At 44.3% G+C, this 27,124-nt stretch overlaps 2 protein-coding genes across 4 annotated transcripts in view; both read left to right on the top strand.

Annotated features, from left to right (window-relative positions):
* gpc3 (glypican 3) overlaps positions 1–16,881 on the top strand; it is a 127,425-nt gene extending 110,544 nt beyond the window's left edge. The window contains exons 7-8 of one of the 2 annotated variants that reach the window (XM_037780886.1): positions 2,547–2,724; positions 15,352–16,881. In XM_037780886.1, coding sequence (XP_037636814.1) covers positions 2,547–2,724; positions 15,352–15,527 — 354 coding nt within the window. In that variant the 3' untranslated portion in view covers positions 15,528–16,881. Of the gene's footprint in view, positions 1–2,546; positions 2,725–10,086; positions 11,634–15,351 lie in introns of those variants that run through there. The other variant, XM_037780888.1, reaches the window with a different exon arrangement.
* A 9,086-nt stretch (positions 16,882–25,967) lies between these two features.
* The window catches only part of gpc4 (glypican 4), a 42,346-nt gene continuing 41,189 nt past the window's right edge, over positions 25,968–27,124 (top strand). The window contains exon 1 of one of the 2 annotated variants that reach the window (XM_037780906.1): positions 25,968–26,840. In XM_037780906.1, coding sequence (XP_037636834.1) covers positions 26,681–26,840 — 160 coding nt within the window. In that variant the 5' untranslated portion in view covers positions 25,968–26,680. The remainder of the gene's footprint in view (positions 26,841–27,124) is intronic. The other variant, XM_037780905.1, reaches the window with a different exon arrangement.

The following is a 27,124-nucleotide window of genomic DNA, read 5'->3' as shown; positions in this document are numbered from 1 at the left end:
AAAACAGTCCAGTACATTAAACCGCCATACATCACGTGGAGAGTTTGTTACTGGGACATGTTTAAATGTGACACCTGAGGGCACTGCTCCGTCAACAGGTGGCGCTTTGCTCGACCGGCCTCAAACAGAAGTCAAAATATTCCTCCACCGTCCTGTCTGTGACTTGTTTGTCCATCCTTCGGTCTAAGTGACCAGGCTTTTAGAAATGTTGTGGTCATCGTGCGTGTATGACCTCAATGTTGAGAAATGAATGGAGGTTTGTTGGGCAGCCAACAAGCCGACGTGTGTTCCGTCTCTATACTTCAGAATTTATGTCACTTGTAAAACGCAGATTGACTGCTTTGTGTATGCGGGCGAAAGGAACGGGGTTGTTTATCTTCTGACTGACGTAATTCTGTGATTAGCTCTGGGTTTTTTTATACCTCCGCTGCTCACAAACACACACACACACAAACACACAGTCTGATCTCAGGCAGGCAGACGTCGCAGCTGACTTGAGACGAGGCCCATATGAACTCAATTTTCTCCCTTCGCCAGCCAAAAACAACCAAAAACAACAACAAAAAATGCATGCTGACGTATGCAGATAGGAAGGAAATCAATAAAAAACAAACAAGGAGGCAGAGCGGTGAGATGAAAGGAGGCGCGGAGGGCAGGCAGCTGGAATTTAGCACATCTGTTACCTTGGCAGGGCTCTCAATCATGTGCGATGTTGTGAAGGCTGAAAGATGGTCAGAGAGCGGCCATGGAGGCTGTCTCCAAGCACACTCACATGTTTTTCACTCGTGGATACAAGACAGCATAGTTTTTCATTATTATTTCTGTGTTGTTCTAAAGCTACATGACAAAAAAGTATGTGAAAGTTGTCTTTCATGTTGACATTTCTCCTCAGTGTTAGTTATTGAATGTATAAGTTTGCTATTTCTCCTCCTTTCCCCACTTACTTAATGAAATTGCTTTACAGCTCTTGGACATTTCTGTAATATTTATGAGTCGATTAGTTTACCACAGTTCTCAATAAACACTTCTGGTATGTTTTGCACAAACACATTATGGGCTTCTGTAAACCATGTGGGAAAATATCTGAGCTGAACAACAACTGCTTTTACAGCCCAGAGGCCAAACTGAAATCAGATTCCGTTGCGAATAATATCAGATTTCTTTGTTTTAGAGCTTGAGTTGCATGTTTTTTAGCCGTCTTCATATTATTATTAGGGCTGTCAATAGATTAAAATATTTAATCGCAATTAATCGCACGATTATGCATAGTTAGCACATAGTTAGCACATTTGTTTTCAGTTCAAAATGTACCTTAAAGGGAGATTTGTCAAGTATTTAATACTCTTATCAATATGGGAGTGGGCAAATATGCTTGCTTTATGCAAATGTATGTTTATATTTATTATTGGAAATCAATTAACAACACAAAACAATGACAGATATTGTCCAGAAACCCTCACAGGTACTGCATTCAGCATAAAAAATATGCTCAAATCATAACATGGAAAACTGCAGCCCAACAGGCAACAACAGCTGTCAGTGTGTCAGTGTGCTGACTTGACTATGACTTGCCCCAAACTGCATGTGATTATCATAAAGTGGGCATGTCTGTAAAGGGGAGACTCGTGGGTACCCATAGAACCCATTTTCATTCACATATCTTGAGGTCAGAGGTCAAGGGACCCCTTTGAAAATGACCCATCCCAGTTTTTCCTCACCAAAATGTAGCGTAAGTTTGGAGCGTTAGTTAGCCTCCTTCGTGACAAGCTAATTGATAGGTTTTCTAGTTTCATATGATACCAGTATCTTCACTCTAGCTTTAAAACTGAGCCCGCTACAACCTAAAAGTTGCGTTAACTTTGACACCCCTAATTATTATGTTTTTTTTAGCATTATTAAAGCTGATTATTTTAATATTATTTTGTCTGCATCTTTTTATGCTGCCATCTGGTCTCCCTTGAGAAAGAGGTTTCCAATCTTAACTGGCTCAATCAAATAAGTCAGAATATTACAAACATTAACATTATCTTTTCTTCATCTCTCATTTTAGATCTCGATCTCCACTTGGGCAGAGTGTGTTATGTGGTGTTATTGTATCCCTGTTGCCCTGAGACAACCACTCAAGACAATGATGTTTGCCAGGAACAACACAATCGCACCAGTCTGCTTGCCCCACTGTTTCTTTTCCTACCAGTAAATTACATGGAGCCACAGCCACAACCCTTTGAGTGAATCACATTTGGACGAAAATAACAAAACTGGCACCGATAACGAAACTGTTTTCCTGCCTGGTGAATATAATTAGAGTTTGGTAAATACCAGCACTTTTAGATCCCATCGAGTTTTTCTCAGGAATTCCCCTCACACTGTTCTAATCGCACAGGGCGCGCTCAGATCAAGAGACACCCCTTATTTATTTTAACAGCTTTGTTAAACCGTTAATGCACCGGCACATTCCGGCCACAGAATGATTCATGAAGAGGCTGAGGGGCGGGGTGCGTTTCAACATCATTACCTTTTTAACCTCTTTCCTGTTTGTCCCACAGTTGCTGCGGCTGGTAACGGTATCTGAGAAGCGCTGGAGGGCCCGGTCGCGAGCGGACGGGTGGAACGACGAGGGGGAAGAGGGATTTGAGAGCGGCGACTGCGACGACGAAGACGAGTGCTCCGGAGTGTCAGGGCTGGGGCCGCCACCGAGACGCAAACGGTTACGCATCTTTGCAGGTTAGACACAAACTGGATCTCAAAATGTACTTTAACTGCAACTTGTTTGGTGTCAAATGAGGTGCCGCATCCACACTGGTAATTTAAAATGACCTTAAATTGCATTTATGAGCCCACAAACTAAATTGGAGCTATTTACTTTAAAACTGCTAAGTGCATGAATAGGTAGGGCTTTGGTCTGCAGTGAGTCAGAGCGATCACAGTCCAAACACACAGCAGAGAGGTGTTTACATGACTACTGTACATGTTGACACCACCGTGACACTATGCAGCAGAAGACGTGAGACTTCCTCAGGTAGCCGCCTCACCTCGACCTCTTGACCTCGCCGCCGTCAATCCCTCGGAAACGTCAGACGCTGCTCTCCGAAAGCCAAACAAAGAACAAATGAAGCTACAAACTGTCGGAAGAAAAGAAACCAAACAGAAAAAGAGGGAGAAAAACAGCCAGGGAGCAGGAACAAGGGGGTTCGATACGCCGACACAAAGCCAGCGCAGCTGAGCAAACACGGCAGAGGGAGTAGTCCTCCTGTCGGGGATGTTGTGGCAGAGATTTGGGTTCGCCGGGCAGGGAGCGAGAGCAGGAACCCGAGGTTAACGCAGGAATCCTGCAGGGCCATCACTTCCAGCAGGCCGGGCCGTGAGAGTCTGATGCCCTCTCTTACACGCTTCTGTTAGTCCGACTGTACAGTTCTGCACCGATTCACAGAGTCATTACACTGTCTCCTCTGGTTGACACAGTGGGAAATAAGCACCCTTTATAATCTGACCTCCATCTATAGTGTGTGTGCTCCTCGTGTGTGTGTGTGTCTGCAGGCCTGTTTGTACATGAGCCAGTAATGTTTGCAGACCTTGGAGAGTCCCTGCTCATTGGCAGATCCACAGATAGCCGCTGATAGCCTGTGATGACCCAGCAAAACGCTGACCTAGCACGGCCGCTCAGCCCATTTTGGTCAAACAGGGGGCCGGGGTTCAAAGGTCAACCTGCAGAGCATGAGGCCTAATGGGCTGCCTGTCTGTGCTCTGCTGCTCCGAGATGGACGAGGCAGATCTGGTTTCACAAAGCCGGGAGTGGAGCGACGGCATAGCACACACACACACACACATACACACAAGAGTCGGGGGAAAGGTGACAGAAGCCCCAACAACAAGGTGCAGACAGGACCGAGGACGGGCTGAGACCCCCACGCAGCCCCGGCTGTCAACCTGCCGACCACAGAGGATGTTCCCAAACGTGCGTAGTGATTGATCTGTCCTCGCTCATTCTCTGCACAGATTCCATAACCCTTGTGATCACTAATGCCTCTCGCCCACAACACACACACAGACACACACACACACACTTCCCCTCCCGACCAATCAAACCCCACGCCGCACATTCCCCAGAGCATTCCAGGCCAGGAGAGCTATTCCAGGACAGGGAGCCCCCCCACACTACACCACCCTCACCTCTCCAAAGCCAGACTAGCAGCCAGGCACTGGACTGGTTACAGCTCACACACCAGACAGATCACTCACTGACCTCTCCGCTGTCAGTTCATTCATTTGGTCAGTCAATTAAATTAGTCAATTAAATAAATGTTTAAAAAATTGGTATGAACAGCTTTAATTTCCAAATCGTTTGAGGCTGCAACCGTTTAATTTGAGTGGTGGGAGATCTGTGGTATTCTGCTGTTTGGCTTTAAACAATTGGTCTTTCAGAACACTTACACATGTGATAGGGTCAACACATGGTAAGACACGGATGGTTAAATGAATAAATGATTTGTCTCCTAATATGTACTATATGCACATTGTTTTAAGCAAGCCTATGTAACGATTTGTGAACGGTGGCTTCTGTGGCCCAAAGTGTCAATTATGGTATAAGGTTTTATGCATCAGACTGGCAATACGTCATCCAGAGTAGGCTCTCGTGACCACGCCCCCTTTAGGGGGAAAACAATCCTGTGTCCCTCGTAGACGGGAACAGCGTGAAGAGAAGAAGTTGAAACATGTCTCCAAATTTCTACTTAAACAAACAAGTAATAGAAATAACGCTATGAACAAGAGTTGCGGTGTAGCTGGTTGTACCGACAATAAATCCAAAAACGCTGATCTACGATTTGTTTCCCTGTCACGTTCTAAAAAAGATATAATAGAGAGGCTTTATGGCTCCAAGCTATAGATAGTCATCTCTGAGGCTGTGTTTCCGTTTGTGGGAAAGAAACTCGCTGTCACAGGAGAGGAAATGATGAAGTAGCAGGTTAACCGAAGCGTTCACACTGAGATTTGAGGCACATACAATACGTGACGATTCACTGGCTCGCTATCTTGGCTGTATGGGTCGTGGCTGCTGCGGTAGTGGGCCAATCACACGTCGCATTAAATCGAAGAACTTCTCTGGATGTGTTATATCACACACTTTCAGCAGTGAGTGTGAATGAAGGTCTATCTATAGATTATATTGTTACATATTACATAGTCAGAAAAGACCTGTCGCATTCAGACAAAGAAAAACATAAGCATGAAAAACAATTTTGTTTGCCAGTATAATCCCAAAATGTGTATGTTGAATATACAGTACATACAATAATGTGTGGCAGCGTATGGGTTTGTCCGTGTATGTAGTTTTTTTTAAATCCCGTAATCTGTGACACCGTGGTATGACTGTCTTTCGCTCATGATGAGGGCTCACCTGTTTCTGTGCTTTCATGCACACCTGGTCTCTGACTGTACGGCCTCTGTGGGGAACAAAGAACCTCCATAAAATCTGCTCAAAGCTCTCTCTTCATTTCCTCATACCTCACTGTCTGCTGTCACTTCACATTTGCGCTGCAATGTTTTCAGAATACTGAGTCATTTAAGTCTTAAAACGCTATCCGTGTGAAATCGAAAACCCACCAGTGAGTTTCATCTCTTGGGTAATGTCTCTTGACTCAAGTTAGTTGTTGAAACAAAATGATTCACGTTGAGAAAACGTGGGAATAATCCGCAGCAATGTTTTTATATAACCGGACTTGACCGAGCCATTCTAAACCACTTATAAAGATGGCTATATAAGAGTCGAACGCTAACTGCTAGACTAAATAACTTGTTAAAATGGCTTTTTCATTCAGTTTGGAAACATTCAGCAGTGTGAATGCCAACAGTTGGTGGGCTCCGCCACGGCCCAGCAGCCCAGAGCTCTGCCTTGTGTGTTTTCTTGCTGAGCTGAACTGAACGGGCCTTTGCTGTGTGCGCTGCACCTCGCCATGCTCAGCAGGAGCCGCGTGAATAGGCCTCTTGTTATGTCCCCGCGCTCAGACATTCGGTCACCGTATGCACCCCGAAGGAAAGCTGTACTTTTGGAAGCTCAGGAGCATTTTATCAGCGCCAGGGGTTAGCAAAATACAAAGTGGAAATATTCCTGTAATGTGAAACACGCGGCTTACGATGAGAGGCTCACCTTTCAGGCCTGCTACAAATTTTGTGGCTGGAACAAAGAGGCAAGTAAAAGAAAGAAGGAGGTGATGAAAGAATGCGGGGAAAGTACAGACAGAGACAAAAACACCTTTGATAACTCTAAAGGTTGATACACTGGGAAACCTAAACATTCTTTACCCTGTATGTAGGTCGAATTGACAGCCGTACGTGCTGCCAATACCAGAACCTGGTATGTTAATTAACTGCAGCTGTGACCCCCTGACCCTCAGCACCTGATAGGTGAGTCACACGGCGCCCTAGTGTTTGCCACATGTCTTCATCAAAAAAGCCATAATCCAGACATTGTTGACATTAGCCCTGGCAACTCTGAGTGCATCCGCCATGTATACTGTTTCCTCCTCCTTTCAGCTCCATATAGTTTCATAAAGCTGATTACTCTTTCCAGTTACAGAGGTGTCCACATGTGGTTGCCAGGTAGAGGGCCTGCGTCCCACAGGTTAGCGTGAGACAGAAGGAAACAGCCTCAGACGATGCAGATGTGCGAGGAGGAGTGCAGGTGTTTGGGTGGAGGAGGAATCTGGGTGCCCACATGGCCCGAGTCCTCTATGGTTTACAACAGCAATCAGAGCCGGATGATACCGAGGCACAAAAGAATGCAGTTTTAAAGCAGCAGTGGGTAGAGCAAATATGATTAAAAAAAGTTGGAAACATTCAGCAGTGTGAAAAAAAGAAAAGAAAATTGGTATCTGTTGCTGTCGCAGGACTTTAATAAACCCATCCAATCATTTAATTTGACCCGAATGTAATGATTGGACGGGTTACCTACCTGCCTGCGCACACTCTACCCCTGCACTTATTCTTCCACAAGCTGCTAGCTCGACAGCTGTGAGTACTAACAATAGCCATGTTCGTTGTTTACATCCATAGGGATAATTTTGGGGGAGTGGCTTTGGAGGGAGGCCTAAAGGGATGGACTATCATGGTGGAGATACACCAAATCTGTTGACGTACGTAACACCAAGCACCGCCCATTGGCCAGAGCAGACTGGCAGTCTTTGGGTTCCGTCACAAATTTCCGTTTGTTGGCTGGACTTGGTGTATCTGCACCATCAGTGTTGCCGACTTGGCGACTTTCTCCCTAGATTGAGTGACTTTTGGAGCTAGTCAGCAGCTAGTGCTGCTAGCTACTTTCATTGTAAAAGAGTTGGCAACACTGGGATGTGTTTTTCGGTTGGATAATTTAAAAAATCTAGCATATGCTAGCTAGTTTCTCAACATTACCAACCCTACCTTTAACCAAAGTATCACTGTTTGAGGCCTACCTCCATCCGGACTAAATCATCTACCAAAATATATAGAATAAAAGGGAAGAGTCCATTTTTCATCTAAAATGCTGATAGATCTACTGTGTTGCTACAGCGCCGCTGTGCCTGAGAACAGCCTCACTGAGACGCCAGAGTAGTTTTAGACTTAGTTTTGTTATTTTATGCCAATTGAAATTACCAACCAGAAGCATAAATTATCAATCAAACTCTTTGAAATGCCTCCAACAATGAAAAAGCTTTGGTTGTGATAACATATACTGATCTTACCAAATATGTCTATGCAACCAGTGATCTCTTTGAAACAGCATAATTATGATTTATTCTTTGCAGAGAAATGAAAGAGAATACAGATAAAAGAACAGATGTTGTTGCTCAGTCGAAGGCGAGAGAGAGAGATTTGGAAAAAATGCGGACCGCTCACATCCTTGGCTGACAAAATGATCACTCTATAGCCAACTAGAATCTGTTTCTCTTTTAGATGATTAACGATGAGCTTAAAGTAGTGACTGTTTTCCAAAATGGATATATAATGCTTCTGGAGAAGTCTTTAAATTGATGAAAACGTAAAAACCGTGGGGTAGAGGAGGTGTTGAGAGGTTGACGGGCGGTGTTGGTGGAGAGCCTGATGATGTGTAACACACTGGAAGTGTTCTGACCGAGCGTTCTCTACCTCCGAGCTTATAAACAACCTCTGTAAATTCAGCCAATCCTCCTCCTTCCCCACCTCCTCCACGCCCCTCACAAAAATAATGAAGCTTGCCACCATCTGTGTAAACAGGCTTGGCTAGTAAGAGCTGCAGTCTCCCGCTCTGGTTCTTACTGGAGCCAGCCACAAGGCCCTGTGTGTCCCCAGTTGTGGGCTGAGTGAGGTGGCAGTGGAGGGGAAGATGGGAGAGAGGAGAGGGGAGGAACACGGGGATGAAGTTACCCTTTTATTGGGCCCTTGTTGGTCTTCCGCCACGGAGCTTTCTCAAATCAATCCAGGGATAAAACCCTTAAGATTAGCCAGAAGGCAGGAAGAAGAGCCCTGGTTTTAATTTCTGTGGATACAAGCGCACAGAGCCGACCGGGTTCTCATCATCTGCGCGAGGGGGGCCCACCACCGAGCGTTTGATTCATTTTGTAGGCCCGTGCATTTTTTCTGTGTTTGTGTGTGCCTCTCGGAAAAGCGTTTGTTTGCTCAAGAGCTTTATTTACATTCACAGGCACTTTTTGGACACACTAAATTGATTCCAGGCCCGTTCCTGGGTCATGTCCATCAGCTCAGCCACAGTCCACAAACACTCTGCACACAGCGGGACCATTCTCGAGGCCCCCGCTGCTGCGCTGCTCGCCGCCGCAGCGACACACAGCAGCCATTTTGTGGGAATGTCTTTAAAAGCCTGGTTGAGGGTTTTGGGTGGTTTGCATTTTACATGTTAACCCTCTACTTTCACCTGCGTCTCCTAAATTATCCCTCTATCCGTCTTTTTTCCTCCCCGCGGCCTGCTCTCGCTCTGTTTTTCCAGCAGCATTCTTGAAAGTAACTCAACGATGCAGCGAACATTGCTGGAGTCCTGCTGGCGATAGACTGCGAGCTGCTGGAGGAAACCACAGGCTAACCACTAAAAAGCGCTCGGATAGATAGTGAAGCTGCTCAACAGGAGCTCTCTGTGTGTACAGTCAGACCGGCCAAATTGTCACTCTTGGCTGTATTTTCTAGTCTGCCTCTCCATGACAGGAATGTGGGGAGAATGCTGCATGTTTGTTGGCAGGGACATCTGCACAACAAACACGCGTCTCAATCTGCCAGCCACGTTTCCTTCACCGGACCGACTGCTGGACGCAGGAGGAGAATGTAAACAGATCTGTGTGGGATGTCAGCTTCCCTCATTATTATAAGATAAAGATAGTATCCCAAGAATGTGTTCCTCAGAGGCTCCCTGACCAGGACGTCCCCCAGGCCAAACACCAACGCTGACCCAGCGGTCATCAGCTCTGCTCCGTGCACAACCGTTCCTGCCTCTCTCTGGCTGATAAGAACCACCATTGTTCCATCTCTCCAGAAACACCCGTAACCGGCGCTCCCTGACAACCTCTGACCCTCCGTCAGCACCGACCTCAGAGCTGCCGGAGGTTACAGCGTACCCTGTACGCCGCAGAGCCTCCCCACCCTGAACGAGCCCCTTGCCCTCAGCGCAGAATCAACTCTTTGTATGTTTGATTTGTTATGGTTTTTACCCCTCTCGCACACTTTCCACCCTCACAGAGCCGGCGCACTACGAGGAATTCTTGCTCTAAATTTATGCCTCTGTTTCGAGCTTTTTATTTCTCTTCAAGCTCCTTCTCTTTCTAACGATCAAGTTAACTGTTACTGGAAGTGGAGACTATAAATACTTGGGAGTAAATCTAATTTGGACGACGCAGGATGAGGCCAATGGGTGCAGCATGCTGGTCATCCCCTCACCGACACCACCTCCCCTTCACTGGTTGATTAATAGGTCTTGACTTGCATTTGTCCCACAAAGCCACAATTTAGAAAGTGTCTGAGAGGATTGGTTTGACAGCTGGGTGTATTCCTTTGTTATCAGAGCGAACCCACACATTCAGGACTCTTAGATTTTGACTCACCATGCCATTTGTTTCCTTTCTTTCCCAGCTCCACTCATTCTGTTTCCTGTTTTGCTAAACTTCCTTTAGTCTCCTAACCCCATTTAGTCACCTCTGAGTTCACCTTTCCTTTTCAACTTTCTTAGAACTCCATTATGTCCATTTGTGTCCTCCTTTGGCATCACGTCTCCTTGTCTTACTCTCTTGCCCTCTGTGTGGGAGGGTCCCTCAGCCTAGAATAACAGTGAGTGTTGTGGAGGTTGGGAGGCCAGAGCAGCTCCGAGAGCTGTGCTGCTGCAAAGGCCCAGGGCAGGGCCTCCTCTGGGCGTCCCGTTTGTCTTGGCCCGACATTCCCAGCCTCTCCGAGCGCCCCTGTGGTCGGCCTGTGGGTGTGGAGGCAGACGGTCACATTCCCGCCAGCCCAGTGGACAGAAGCATCCTGCACCGCTCCCTCTGTTCCTCCTCGGCTCTCAATCGGCAATGTCCTCGGACAAACAGCCCCGGCCAAGTCACGGAATGTGACCAACAAGCCAATAATCAGTCAGCTCTGTATGAGTAACCCTCTCCTAGATACGGCCCAATCAAACCATCAGTGTTGCCGATTTGGACTGTTGGAGCTAGTCAGCAGCTAGTGCTGCTTCCTACTTTCATTGGTAAAGAGTTGGCAACACTGGGCTGGGTTATTCGGTTGGATCATTTTCAAAATCTAGCATATTCTTGCTAGTTTCTTAACATTACCAACCGTACCTTTCACCAAAGTATCACTGTTTGAGGCCTACCTACTAGTTGGATCATTTTAAAAATCGAGCGTATGTGACCAACAAGCCAATAATCACAGGTCAGCTCTGTATCAGTAACGCTCTACGAGATGAAACCCAATCAATCAATCAATCCAGCAGCTCCTATCATGTTTTTACAGAACCACCGTCTTCTTTGCAGCTGTAAAGGCGGCTCCTGACACACACACCGGCCTCTCTATCGCTAAATTTGCTGAGTGTAATATTTAAGGGAACAGTTTGCTCTGCAGAGATGAGACGAGCGATAAAATATTTGCTTTACCTCGGAAACCATAATATCGTTTAAGCTGTCGAATCTTTAAACCCTAGATCAAATTTGACCAGCTTAGGTGTGTTATGTGCACACATCGTCTGCCAATGTAGCGGCAATCTAAACCATCTCTCCCGTTTCATAAGAAGCACCTGTGTTTGGAGACTTAACATTCCACATACTTATCTGACCAAAAAAAAAGGCCTTTGTGCATAGCACACATGTACTGAATAAACTGTACCGGACCGTGAAGGCACACACTCGCCAGCGGGGTTAGAATAATGTGTCAACCGGCTACTGACGGGGCACCTACTCCGGAAAGTAATTCAGCCGCATTTAAGAAACATGTTTACTGGAAATGCGTGACAAATGAAGTGTTTCTTGTGCTTTTTTGTATCATGTAATCATCACCTGTAGCTGTGGCGCGCTGGGAAATGTGTCTTTCCACTCACTGTTGCAATTTTTTTCTACATAGTTTGCTTGTTGTGACAACTGCAAACTGTAAACGACAAGCCTCAGGCACCGAGCGCTGCCAATAAACAAAACTCCAGACTCTCTCCCCCCCTCCCATCCTCTTTCCCCTGTTCTCCTCTGCACAAACACATATATATATACATGCACACACACTCCAGACACTGTTTGACCTGTTCCAAACAAACATCCGCTACCCCTGAAAACCACAGTCTGGATTTATTCGTCTGTTCTCCCGAGGAATGGTCGCTAAAGAAAACATAAAGCGTCCCCGGCTGTTTTGACTCGCATGTGACTGACCTACCTGCTCATTCTGAGTCCGGAGCCTTTAGCGCAACCAATCAATGGGTGGACTGTTGACCTCTCCCCTGGGTCGTAACTCGAGCTCATGAGGCCACAATAAAGCTAGCAGGGGTATGCCAGCAAGGTGGCGTCCTTTTGAGGAGTCTCAAAATGGAAGCGGGAGGAGGGCTCGGCTCCTGCTGGAAGCCACAAGGGCCCACGTTGGTCACATTAATCACAGTCGGGATTGTGGCTCTATTTTTAGCCGGGAGTTATCCATCTATGTGCCTAATCGTCCCTCGCCTGTCCGCTGTCCCGGCTCCTCCTTTAAAAGGAAAAGAGAAAAAGGAAAAAGACTTCTGTCTGTCTGTTTTTCACTCTCACTCTGTCTGTACTCTGCTACAAAACGCACAGGTGTTCATCACTAATGATACCAGGATATTATTAGTCCCAGGCCTGTGCAGGAGTGTAGGGGATCTAAGTTTGCATAGTGTTCAGTCCCTGTTGGGTTGTTTTTAAAGCCTGCAGAACAAGGCCCCTCTGTGGTGCTGCTCATGTCGAAGTGTTTAAACTAGCAGTAGAAACCCTTTCCCCTCCTTTTCACAGCCCGAGACTTCTTTTTTTTTCACTCACATTATTGCCGCTGTAAAGCACACCAACACAATGCTCTCCCACTTAGTCTCCCGCTTTTTCACAAACACACACACCCCACTCAATCATCGGCACACAAACATACAAATGCAGACGCGCATGCCCCCCCCGCCCCTCCATCTTATCCACAGTGTATATAAAAGCTGTATCGAATTGCACCTTGAGCTTAATTGGCTCGGCAGTACAGTGCGCCGCTGTCGACAGTGACAAATCGTTCTTTCAGAGCCCCGAAGAATGTCTGCCCACTGCCATGTCAGAGGACACAGGAGGAGGAAAAAAAAAAGTTAATTGTCCCCTGGCCGCCGTTCAAATGGTGGCGTAACTGCAAAGAAATGCATAGGAGATGCTGTTTGCAGCTTTATTTATTTGCCTCCTTCCTCTGTTTAAGATGGCAGCGTAGGGACCCGTGGGAGGAAGGGCCCCGCTCTCTGTGTTTCTACTCAAGCTTTAGTTGGACTCCTGGCTGCTCCCTCTGGTCACGCAGCACTTCAGATCAGCCACTTCCTCCCACTGGGTCACTCCTAGCGCACATCAGCAGCACACACATCAGATGAGACGGCTAATTCAATTTGGAGGGATCTGTTATTTTAGGAGTGACAGTGTGTGTGTGTGTGTGAGAGTGAAAGTGAGTGTATGTGCGCTCAGCCACCAAGACTGTGTGAGGGACGGGTATGTCAGAAATGCACCAGTGTGTGTGTGTTTGTGTGTTTGTGTGCTCTGCATCTGGCTTGACAAGGGGACAGCTCATAGTTGGCGTTCCTACCCATAGAGCTGCTTTATTACTGATATCCTCCTGCCCTCTCTCATGACTCAGTCTACTTATATCAGTCTCACTCGCAGCTTTCTGCTAGACGAAACAGCACCGAATATGTCACACACACACACAGGGAGGAAGTGCTCTGCTCAGCGTCAGTAGGAGAAACAGCTGTGGATGCAGAGCAGCAAGTACAAGCAGAGCAGCAGGTGACCGTGAAGTCACTGCAGTGTACAGAACAGATGGAGAAGAAGGGAGGTAAACAGTGAAATACAGGAGCGACTGCAGAATTCAACTTTTATTTATCTACCCAAGCCTTTTTTTTATGGCCCTCTGCCTCACATCGACACAGTGAAAAAGCAGTCAACGCTCAGTCTACTGTTAACAGAACAGCCTCTTGAGTTGAGCACCTTGCTCGAGGGCATCTCTACGGCGGTAGTGGAGGGAGAGGTGGGAGTTAAGAGTGATAGGCTAGTCGCAGCGGACGATAGCACAGAGAAGGAGCTCACACCAGTGTTATTTTCTCCACACCGTCCCTGAAGTCATTTAACTATTTTCTCACAGTCCCAGAGAATTTCACCACAGTCACGCAACACCGTGTATGATTAACGACACAGTGAGAACAAAAGTGTTACCCACAAAAATAACTAATAGCTGCAAGCGGGAGGGATTGAATCCAATGTTCCCTATCGCCGCAGGACTTTAGAGTCGGTGTTCAGCCAACTTCTCTGCATACTGCAAGTTTTTGTTCTATGTAATTTTAGACCATTGTACGGGTTACATTCCATCAGAGTATAGACTCAGAAGTTCAACCATTTTACAATCCCTGCTTCCAGTGTTTATGCAAAACTAAGATAGTCGACTCACGACTCTATAGCTCCAGAGTTAACGCACATCAGAGAGGTATTTATTAGGGCTGTCAATCGACTAAAATATTTAATCATGATTTTTTATCTGTTCAAAATGTACCTGAAATGAAGATTTGACAAGTATTTAATACTCTTATCAACATGGGAGTGGGAAAATATGCTTCCTTTATGCAAATATATGTATATATTTATTATTGGAAATCAATTAACAACAAAAAACAATGACACATATTGTCCAGAAACCCTCACAGAAATGCATTTAGCATAAAATAATATGCTCAAATCATAACATGGCAAACTGAAGCCCAACAGGCAACAACAGCTGTCAGTGTGTCAGTGTGCTGACTTGACTATGACTTGCCACAAACTGCATGTGATTGTCATAAAGTGGGCATGTCTGTAAAGGGGAGACTCGTGGGTACAAAATAGAACCTATTTTCATTCACATATCTTGAGGTCAGAGGTCAAGGGACCCCTTTGAAAATGACCATGCCAGATTTCCTCACCAAAATTTAGCGTAAGTTCAGAGCGTTATTTATCCTCCTTCACAACAATCTAATATGACATGGTTGTAACCAATGGATTCCTTAGGTTTTATAGTGTTATATGATACCAGTATCTTTACTCGAGCTGTAAAACTGAGCCCACTACAACCTAACAATTAATGCAAGTTGCGTTAATGCGTTAAAGAAATTATAGGCGTTAACTTTGACAGCCCTAGTACAAACCTAAATACCGTAGGTTATGTGGACTGATCTCTATATTAGGACAAATTTAATAAAACAACTAAGTTTACTCTTTTTAAAACAATGACGATATAACAAAGAGAAGACATGCATCAGTCAAAGTGGTTGTATGTTTCAGATTCTGGGACATGACCTCATACAGCCTCTGTGGTTCTAATTTAAATTTTTAGTTTTCAGCATCTCGCCACTTAAATCCACATTTCAACACTCACTCCCAGTAAAATATGTGTCTGTGTGATTCTGCAACAATAACATGCGACATCTGGTTCTATGTGGAGCTCGGAGTTGCTCGTTCTCCCGATGTAACATTGTTTTTACAGCTGTGTAAGACATCATGCTAAAAAGGAGGAAAGCCGTACCACATATGTTTTTCAGCTTCTGTTACAGTGTTTGTTCTAATTGTCTCCATGCTTTTTCCTGCCTCTCTCATATTTTTAATTCTTTGCCTCTTCTCGCTGTCTCCCATCCGTCTCCTCCGTCTGCCTCCCTCTCAGACCTCGCTGACAACCTGGCAATGGACGACTTCACCTTCCAAGAGCAGCTGCTGACCCCTCGTCTGGCCGAGGCTGGGGTCGGAGGCGTCTCCTCGCCTGCCGCTCCGCTGTGGACGTGCTACCTGGTCCCGACACTCCCTGTGACGCTCGCTCTGCTCCTGCTTTGTCACCACTGACCAGTGCACCTACACACTCCCTCCACCTCTTTCCCCCTAGGATTCAATACAAACTCTGTTTAACGGGACAAACTTTTTTTTTTTTTTTTTTAAAGTTCTGGTTCCCGATGTAAAGGAAGCATGAACAACAACAAATGCTGCATTTTTCTTTATCTGTCTCAGCAAGAACTTGTTTTGTTTCATTAAAATTCACTGGAACGAACCTATTAAAGCACACCAGATAAACCCATGGCAGCGTGTAAATAACAAACTTGCCCTCTGGTCCACTCCCACTATGGTTATTACAACTATTGTGCCCTCTCGCCTCACCTCCTCTCTGCTCACACTGACTTCTGTATAACAACAACGTGATGGGAGCACTCATCATGACACAGCTTTGTCATGAAATCTGCAAGTGATGAGGAGAACAGACACACATTTTCAAAATGCTCCCAGTCTGCAACAAGTTATCGCCCTACAAAAACGAGTTGGAAGAAGATGAAAACTTTTGCTACACTCTTCCATGGTAGTGAATGATCTCTTGCCAGGACTGGGCTTCAGCTGGGGAGTTGTTGTGAACTCCTTATCCCCAGAGGCTGAGGTTGAACCCTTATTTAAACATGCACTGTACCTTAAAGCTGGGGACACGCCAACCCGACAGCAGAGAACTAGCAGCGACGAAGTCCACCTATTGCGTCGCCTCACGACGCCTTTGTTTTGGCCGACAAGTTGCATTTAAACACACCGCATAGACCAGATTGCACGTACGTTCTGCGCCAGCGTGGGAGGAATCCGTTATCCGTGGGAAGCCGTTGTTATGATACGTTCATGAAACAAAGCGGCATTTGCTGACCATTTTCACACCACTCACCACTTGAGCTGAGCATACACTGTTCAATTATAGCCCATTTGTGGCCGCAATTTTGAGCCACGCGACTCATTTTAGAGTCAGACCAAATTTTGTTGTTTGCCGTGCAGTGTACAGGGAGGACTGATGACCGATTTACTCCTCCTGACCGGCCGTCAGACAGTCGGATGTATTTCTGACATCAGAAATTTTGTTCGCCTCTTCTTTTTAGACGTTTCAACAGACAGGATGACACAGATGATCACGGCAGCACGTTTCTGCCTTGTTAGTATTGTGACCCGCACTGACCTCTGCTAGCAAACAAACCTTACCTGCCTCAGAGCTTTTAAACAAATCTTTTTTGTCAACTGTCAACAGCCAGAACGGCACGCAGATTTTTACACAGTGTAAGCACTCAGGTCGTGGCTGCTGATCGGACCGTACAGTGTGAGCACATAAATCGTGAGCAAACGATCTACTCGTACAGTAGGAGTAGGAGTTACACAACAACATCTCTGAAATCATGCAGTGTATGCCCAGCTTTAGCTTCATTCCAGATGGCCATGTTTTTGTGAAAATATCTGTGTATTGGAATACCTTAAGGCCCTGACACACCAAGCCGACGGTCGGCCGTTGGACAGTTTGGGGCCGTCAGAGAGCGTCCTGCACCGTCGGCTCTAGTCTGCCTGTGTCTGAGTTTTTTCGACCAATTCAGCATGTTGAATCGTCGGCAGAGCCTGTCGGTGAGACAAATCCCTCTGTTAGAGTGCAACTTGTTGGCCAAAACAAAGGCGACGTAAGGTGACGTAAAAGGCGGCCTTCATCGCCGCTAGTTCTCTGCTGTCGGGTTGGTGTGTTAAAGATGCTACTTACATCTCTCTCTTTCTCTCTCATTGTTTGTGTCCTAGTGATAGCTAAATTATTTCAGACTGAAAGTGTTCACACTCCCACCGTCAGTGTTTTGCTTTATTTTGTAACGCTGATGATTTTTTAAACAGTAACAGCCCTATAATTAATAAAAAATGATTCAAAGGCTATCATAAAAGCCTAAATCTCCAAATCAGCCTGTACAGATGTCTGTTTCTCTGTGTTGGTGCCATGTTTACAAAAAAATCTTTATTTGAAATATGGGTTTGTGGACTGAGTTATTGGCTGGACTGTGAAGCATTGCTGCGAATTTCAAGCTTATTCTTTAGCACTGTGGTTGAAGCGAGGAGTAATGTGAAATATGAATATGTATAAATTACTTTTGTAATATTGGTTTGCATACATTCTCAATGTCTGGCCTTTGTATTTAATTATTTGTTCTTTCTATAATTTGTTTGAACCAAAAGTCAGATTTTCTTTCTTGTTTGTTTGGTTTTGTTTGCTTTGTGTGGTGAAAACTGGATTCCAGCTCCCTTGTTTGGACTGTAGGAGGTGTGAGGGATGTTTGGAAAGACACTAATCAAAAGCTGAGAGTGTATCTGCTGCTGCCATCCAGCTGACTTCACAGCTGTGACTGTACTCACACCACAACATCCATCCAGCCACCGTTAGCTACACTCGAGGGTTGCGGGGGTGCTGGAGGCGATCCCAGTTGACGATCGGCGAGAGGCGGGGTACATCCTGAACAGACACACACATAGCACAAAGCACAGGTGTAACTGATGGCTCTGTTCCATTCAGGTGTGCCAGTAAGTTAGTCATGTCAGTGAGCCAGCATGCAGCAGAGTACCAGGGGCCTGATGCTGGAACACCTGAACAGAATGCAGCCTTAATCAATGTTAATATGGTCAAATGAAGCTCGTGAACTTGTGTTTACAACATGGGAAGTCGTGTACACGACATGTTCGGCGTTCAAGTGGTTAAGTCGTGAGAACACCGCTGCTAAGCAACGACAATATTAACGTTATTGTCTGCGTCTAGAAGACACAGAGGCTTACAATTTAGCAAGTTAGCGAGTGAGTAACATAATGCAGGAAATGCAAACACATAATGACAGAGAACAAAGATGAGGCTGTTGGGAGTATCAACATTTTCCTCAGACATATTATAAAATTATGACCAAAAACAATATACAACTAAAATTACAATATAATAACTTATTATGTATCGAAAAACTAACTTCCATGGCCTCTGCCATGACAACGTCAACAAACACGTCACAACTCGTGCTCTCTGAGCTTTCAGAAACTTTCCAATTACAAGGTCGTGAATACCACAAGAGGAGGGCGTTCATATGGACTCTTCTCGTGAACATGATAAACACGACTCCACTTGAAGGCACCATTAGTTACACGTGTGTTTGTCATGACCCGTCACACAGCCAGGCCAACGTCACACCTCAGATTAGAGGTTGATCAAAATTAATTCCCAGTAATATGGTTTTCTTTTCAGTTAAATGTTGATGAGGAAAGTACAATGTATAATAAACTAAACATGTTTTTACTGTTTTTGTTGATGTGTCTACATGTGTGTGAACACATGAAAGACATGAGGTTTTCTTATTTCATGTTTTTCGTAACAGTCCAGATCGGGGACATGATGTCTTGGCTTATAAATAGGGCTGTCAATCGATTAAAATATTTAATCGCGATTAGTCGCATGATTGTCCATAGTGAATCGCGATTAACCGCAAATAAATCACACATTTTTTTATCCGTTCAAAATGTACCTTAAAGGGAGATTTGTCAAGTATTTAATACTCTTATCAACATGAGAGTTGCAAATATGCTGCTTTATGCAAATGTATGTATATATTTATTACTGTCAGTGTGTCAGTGTGCTGACTTGACTATAACTTGCCCAAAACTGCATGTGATTATCATAAAGTGGGCATGTCTGTAAAGGGGAGACTCGTGGGTACCCATAGAACCCATTTACATTCACATATTTTGAGGTCAGAGGTCAAGGGACCCTTTTGAAAAGGACCATAAGTTTGGAGTGTTACTCCTTTGTGACAAGCTAGTATGACTTGTTTGGTACCAATGACAGATTTTCCTCGCCAAAATTTAGCGCAAGATTGGAGCCTTATTGAACCTCCTACAGCCGTACTTATAAGCCAAGAATGTATTTGCCAGAACTCTTTCCTACCATGTAATCATACAGTGATTATGGAAATGTGTACTATTCTGAAGATTTGCTTTTGTCATAAATACAGTCCTAAAAAAATGATTGCAAATATATTTCTCATATTTAAATTGATATTGATGGCAGTTTAGAGGAAATATTCAACCTAGCACATCAAATTTAAAGAGCAACTCCACATTAAAACCCCTGAAAACTTGGTTTCAAATCTTAATATCATAAGATTAATCTCAGTATTAAATATCAAAGATATTAAAGGTGCTAAATACGGGATTGAGAGGCGAAGTCCCGCCCCTTCCGGTGGATCCCATGGGACCTTATTTCGGAAAAAATATGAACGGTAGTCAACGGCGAGAGACAAATATTTATCTGAACATGTTTGAATTATGCGATGAACCACACATATGATGTTTGTCAATTTAAAACATAATTTTGCATGTCAAGGAAGTCATAGTTCGTCGTAGTATCATTTAGTTTAGTGTGAAACCGCTCAGTGAACTACATCTCTCGTTTTGTACAATATATGTCACCAACACTAGCTAGCCATATAACTGAGCTTTGTTCCACGCACAAATGAAACGTTATCTTACCTGATGTGTTACCTGATGTTGACTCCTGGTCTTTTTATCAGCCGGGAAGAGAAAGAACAAGCGAGACCCATTGCTGGTGTGAGTTCATCCCAGAAGGAAACACACAGGCGTCATAGCTTCAGAGAGAGAGACGTCACTACGACACTTTTGGGTGTGTCGTCTTTCTAATTATGTATTTTCACAGTCTGATACTTCAAAAGTTTTACAACAAACTGCGACTTTCTTGACTTGTAAAATTATTTTTGAATTGACAAACATCATTTGTGTGATTCATGGCACAATTCAAACGGAATCAAAAAATTATTAGTCTCTCTCCGTTGACTACCGTTCATATTTTTTCCAAAATAAGGTCCCATGGTGGTCCACCGGGAGGGGCGTGACTTCGCCTCATTACATACAGGAGAAGACTTCACACCTGACTACACCCATCACCACAGGAGGGTGAGGTCAGCTGTGGTCTGTTGTACTTGTGACCACGCCCAACTGTGATGTAGCATTGCACCGTCCTGTCCTGCAACCGCTAAATGTTAACACAGCAGGATTTTCAGCCTGAGCCTGAAAAATGAGCTATGGATGCATCCTGGGGTCCTTTGAGTTGTTTATTTGTCTCTTGTGTAACCGGTCAAACAGAGATGATGTGAGGTCATGTCAAGCTTTTTCCATTGCAGCATCACAGAGCTCAATATCAGCAACAAATTCAGACATCCGACACATCACCAGTAAACGATCCTCAGAATCAAAGACCGGAGGATTCCTCCTAGACTTTGCACAGCTTTCATCAATCAGGAAGTGATACATTGTACAAACAACAGATGCCAGATTGTACACCAGCAGCAGCCACAATGCACCAGATTGAAATGCGGCATGTTTCGGGTAACTTGGGGAATGACATTTCCTTTTTCCCCAAGTGGAAAAAACTCTGTTATTCACTTTATTATGCTGTCTCTTCTCGACTGCTCTCTGCTCGTACACAATCCACAGTTGCAGTAACTGGAGAAAGCCAGATCCTGCTCCTCTTCCCTGTTGGTTTGTGTTCCACTAGTTTCCATAGTTTTCTCAGTTTCTCTCATTGCTTTTCTTTCTGGGGTTTTCTGTCTAAATTTAATGATACAGGACGGTAAAATTAAGTTGGTGGGACGGATACGTAACTCGCTCCTGATTGGTTGAGCCAAAACAAAACAAGATAGCCCCCCTCCCAACAAGACATTGGGTAACATGAACACAATGTCAGGCTGAATGAATTAAGTGAGGTTAAATTATTACATTATGTAATTTAGTTTGTGTCAGGCTAGTTTTACATTAGAAAATGAACAGAAAACACCAGTATTGTGTTTCAGCTTTTCCAGACAGACCCATCTCTGAGAAAATACACTGTTAAACTGACGCTATTGGGCTAGAGACTAGTTGAAACGCTAGCTTTGACTCAATTATGTCATTCTGGGAAGGTCATTAATTGAGGTATCAGTGGGTAAGCTAGGTTGTTAAGAAAAGTTGGTAAAGTACAAATAAGGGCTGTCAAGTTTTTTATGCTAAATACAGTACCTGGACAATATTTGTGATGTTCAAACACCTTGAACATCACATAATTTATTTAGGCATTCAGGGTGGAATTAAAGTGCAAGGAGAAATAAGAGAGAGAAAATGGATGGCATGCTGCAGGGGTTATGAATAGGACACACAATGTTGCAAGTATGTATGTTACTTTATGTGCTTTTCACCCTCTGATCCACTTCAAAGCCCTTCATGAATCATGTAATTTATGTTTCTCTGGAGTGTGCTGGTAGTTCTCCGAAGCCTCAAAGCAGCATGTGAATCATGTGTGTTATTCTCTGGATCAGTATTTCTCACTCCCAGCAGATGATGAACCACTCCGGGCACGACATCTGCTCCCTGCGGGGTTCCTCCACATTCAACCCCATTAGTTTAACCCCTGGAGTCACCTCAACCAGGTAGCAGACGCTCACCCACAGCTCAACAATGAAACGAGGTTCATTAGTCCTAATTGTTTGTGTTTTGTCTCCCGTCTTTAAAGCCTGTCTACTTTCTTAACAAGGCCAATCACTCACAGCTCTGCACATAACACGCCTGTCACTGCAAACACACTTCAAAATCCCGCTTCTGTGTCCCCGCTGCTCTGCTGTAACTTTTCACACCCACGCACCCTCTGCTCCCCAGATCCAGATAAAAACGCCATTGTTATCCAGCTGTGCTTTTCTCTCCCCAACTGGATTGCGGCTTTTAAGATGGAAAAGAGAGGCTGATCATTAGGAGATGAGCAAACGCTGGCTGCAGAGAGAGCAACAGCTCACCCAGGATGGGGGTGGAGGGTGGGGGGTATACTCTGAATGCTAATGCGAGGCTGGAGAAAGGGCAAACAGGCCTATTGAAATGCAGAGTTCACGTGTTTTCTTAGGGTAATATTGGGGCAATGTTGGAACGGCAAGCATTATGGGAGTGAAAGGTCATTTTGATGTTAGTCAGCAGGAACAGTGAGAATAGCTGACTATCAGGAATTGTTGCATTTTCTGCCTGAGTGATTGACCCCCTATGAATATGTATTTCAGCACTATTTCATGGTCACACAAAGATGTTTGGGCTCTTCTTTACGAGCCTGAGGGGTCATCAAGCGGTGAATTAAAATAACAATATAATTCAGGTGCTTGAGTGTGCACGGGCTCCCTTAGTCCAGTCGGATTTTTTTACCAAGCTGGATGCTGAAATTCCTCCGCCGGAGAGAAAAGCCTGGGACATGTCACGTCGTTCAAAGCTCATTCATGTCTAATTACCATGGCACTGGACCATTTTCGTAGCTTTTGTTGGCCTATTGAGAGGAGCGCCGGGCCCACGCTCTCCCATGCACACGGCTCCAGCATCCTCCTCCTGCTCCTCAGCAACCGCTGGCTTCCCCTGCAGCAGCCGCAGTCACACCGAATGAATGGAGCCGCCTGAGGAATGTGGACACAAAAGGAGGAATGTCATTTCGCTGAGTGCTACCCCCCAAACCAATGGACGTGTGCGCACACACGAACACACACACAGAAGCACCCCACAAGTCCAGGCATGTTTAAACGCAGGGGGTAAAAGGTCTTATTATGACTTCTTTTTTTAATTAAGGGATTTGCGTACAAGACTGGGTGCAACATTTGTACTCTTGATCGAATTATATATCCCAAATTTGAGACATTGTTTAAAAAAAATAATCTAAATTTCAGCATATTGTAAATCAGAAAATGCAGAAATACTAAATTTCCGCATTTTCTGATTTAGAATCATGATTATGGAGAGAGGAAAACTGTAATGTTCAGATTGTAATAGTGGTTAAAAAAGTCTGACAGTTCACATTTCAGTGATTTCACTGATATTATCAGTGGAAAAAAAACTTAAATTGCTTTTTCCGGTGTCACAAGAACAAACGAGTTGCAAGGAGGGCAAAGGTCAGAGGCAGAAAACAGCATGACAGCAGATTGAACAAACTGCTCCTGAGAATAGGAAAAAAGAAAACACACATGGTGCAAAAATATGACAGAAATATGAGTGAATGAGGTATTCTCAGCAGGTAGACGGGCGAGGATATGGGGGCTTTACAGTATATGTTGAACAGATGGCATTTTGAAAAGTTTGTAACATTTCAGAACGCATGCAGATACACATTTGACGATCTTAGACACTGTTAGGATGCAATTATTCAGCCTTAAAGTCAACTTATTTTGTGCTGAAGGGATTTGTTAGTTTTAACTTGATCTCAGTGTTTATCTCTAAGGCGTATGCTGATGCTTTAACACCAGCTACGACGCGTTCAACTGAAGTTTTGGGTGATTTCTGGATTATTTCAAACAACTGCGAGATGCTCACATGGTTTATGTGTCAAAAAAACAAATGTATTGTCCCCAGTGATCTTCCTGTTCAGTTGGATTAATAGTTAATTTCATAATTTCTGTTATGTCCGTTCACTTGTACAGCTCCACCATGCTCCCAGCAGACTGTTTACTGTAGTTTACACCACGATATGACGGAGACACAGCTGCCCCGTTGCTAACAGCACAAAGCCTGACCTGTGTTTGTGTAAGGACCAGGCCTGTAATTTTGACTCCGTGGTTACTGTAACACCAGTCAGGTTTAAGTCTGAGGGTTTTAAACAAACTAAGATGTATTGGATTATAAAGGCTGAACAGAAATAGTGTTATGCCCTTTCTGTCTGGCATTTGGAGAGCAGTTTGTCAAATAAATAATGCTGCACTGTAATGAATTGTCATTTAATTTAAAATTTCCTATTCTACTGTAATGACTATTTCCCGCCTCAAATGTTTTCAGAATCATCTGTAGTGTACTGTTTTGCTGTAAAATGAGAAAGTTTGTGACACGGCAGCCATTTTGAGAACAGTTGAGGAAATGCCAAGCACCACCCACCAGACGGAGCAAACCTTCTCATTTTACAGCTAAACAGTACACTACAAGATGTTTCTGAAAACATTTGAGAAGAGAAATAGACATTACAGTAACAGAATATTGATTCATATTTCATCAGCGCTGCCTAGTTTGACCGTTTGATCGGCGTTTGTGAGTGATTGACAGCTGCCTCCGTTGAATGAACAGCCAATAGGAACGCTCTCCCTCTGAAATGACCTGTGATTGGCCAAAGTCTCCCGTCACGGGTTAGATGTTTTAAAGCCTAAAAACAGAGCCAAGAGGAGGAGCAGAAGTCTAGTTTTCTCTCAGAACACTTGAATTACAATATGCTGAAAGGTTATTATGACATTTTTGCCCAATGATGCCAAAAATATTCTGCCTACTGAAGCTTTAATGGTTTCCAACGTGGGGATTTGGGATCCCTAATGGTCCGTGGTGTATTCCCAAGGGGTCCACGCTTTATCTTCCCTAATGATTTCACTTATTTTTACGTTAGGAGAGACCTATAGTTCAAAGGATTTTGTTTTGTTTTTATCTCCGTGGTTATCTCCAGCCTGACAGTAAAAACAGATAAGAAAGCCCTCTGAAACCCAGGTCAAATGGGGGTCTGCAGTTAAAGTGATTTGTGATTATGAGGACTTCTGCTTATCTAGTGTTTCCTTTCCTAATGTCATGTGGCCCAATAATAAGTCTTCATGTTATGCCACAGTGTAGCAGCTCCACCCTCAGCTCCAGTCCTGATTTTCAAGGACTGGTTTCCACTAGTAGTCTAGACATTATAGAAAGAGAGAGAGAGGGAGAGAGAGAGAGAGAGAGAGAGAGAGAGAGAGAGAGAGAGAGAGAGAGAGATCCATGTCAGTGCATGTCACAGCCTAAGAGACAACCACAACAACACATAATAGATGTAACTCACACTCTGCCTTTTATTTACTCCTCTACTTTTTTTTGTTGTTTTTTACATTTATCCTTTGAATATATTGTTATTAATTGTTTGTTTGTTTTATTGACACAACAAACATTAATTACTTCTTTATTGTTTTCCTCCATTTACATGCATGTTTCTTTTTAAATATCTATATATTGTAATTTGCTTAATGAATTGTATATCCTCCTGGGAACCGAGTAAAAAAAGAGTCTTCCAATTACTTCTTTTGTGTGATTTCCTTCCTATTTAGGGTTAAAAGAAAATCTTACAATTTAGGCTTTTTAAACTTTATTTTTTATTTTACAGCATGTCCACTGTAGTGTAGACCACAGGACCATTTCAGTGTGAAAAGACTCAAATAGATGAACAGATTGTGGCCGTAGAGTGATATTAAACCAAGTATACATTCAACTTGATTACAAAAAACACATGCCATATCACTGGAAAGCCCATGATGTCTTCTTAACTATACACCAGGGGTTAATAGAGTAAGTCAAAGGAATAAAAGGATGTGCATGTGGACAAAATGTCCACTACAGAAGACACATGTCAATGGGCTGGGTCTCAGGAGGATATATGTATATATATGTTTTTATTTTGTTCTTTTTTTTGTATTTTTATTTTATTTATTATTGAATTGACGCTTTGGCAATATTGTTCTCCTGACAGTCATGCCAATAAAGCATATTGAATTGACTAGAGAGAGATGTAGTGTTTGGAGTCCCTGCTCCATTGCTCCACCCCTGGTGTTCCTGTTCTCCAGGTCTTTGTCCCCGGAACTTGCACTCACTCCTGGGTGTCCACTAGGGTTTTTTCTGCTCGCATCTGGATCCCAGTCCGACTAGCATACAGTCCAGTGTCCTGTCCTACAGAAAAACCACGGCCTCCTCAAGTTTGGAAAGAAAAGAAAAGGAAGAAAAGCAAGCAGAAAGCTCTTCCCAGCAGAGCTTCTCCTCTCCTCCTCCTGGTTTATCCTCTCTGGTCGCAGCTGAGCAGCCGCACTGTGATTCTCACATTCTTCTCTGCAGTTAAAACAAACTTTTTTTACGTGTTTTAAAACTTCTTTTGTCGCTTTTTCGTGTTTTTTCGATTGAGTCTGGAACTCGACATTCACCACACATCTCCGTGCTTTTAGACGGACGACTTTTGACCACATTTTCGGTGTTTTTCGGTGTTTTTCGGTGTTTTTTCTTCCTCCCTCAGAGAGTTGTGTCGGAGGTGCTGTCTCCATGAGGACACTCAGCCTGGGAGTCGCTCAAACTTTGTCCTAGCTTTACACACACCTGAGCGACATATACTTTTAGTTCTTTAGGTGTTTTTTCCTCGTGCCAGCAGCATGAAGGGGCTGTTGTGTGTGCTGTGTGCGCTCTGCTCGCTGGTCGTGTTGTGTGAGTCTGTGACTGCAGAGCAACAGTTGAAGAACTGCAACGACGTCCGAGCTGCTTACAGCTCCAAAGGCTTCAACGTCAACGACGTGCCCAACAAAGGAGTCAACGGTGAGTGTTTTATACTTATATGTTGGCTTTTAAGGCTTGTTTGCAACCTATAATACTGTAGTCCAGAAGCAGGGGTTCTCAAAGTGGGGGTCGGGGACCCCCCACGGGTCCTACAGAGGTCCCCCGGTGGTCCTGAGCTAATGGCCAATGAGAGCTTTTTAAGCATGCAGTTAGCATCATGGGGGTGCGTTACAAATCGCATACTTTTTTCTTTTTACTTATAGTACATACTGCAGCTGCGTAGTGTTGCATGCAGTATGCATAACATTGCACCTTTAGTATGT

The sequence above is a fragment of the Sebastes umbrosus genome, chromosome 9, assembly GCF_015220745.1.
Source record: "Sebastes umbrosus isolate fSebUmb1 chromosome 9, fSebUmb1.pri, whole genome shotgun sequence".
Taxonomy (NCBI): domain Eukaryota; kingdom Metazoa; phylum Chordata; class Actinopteri; order Perciformes; family Sebastidae; genus Sebastes; species Sebastes umbrosus.
The sequence above is the reverse complement of the archived record's forward strand: the minus strand, read 5'-3'. Positions and strand labels throughout refer to the sequence as shown.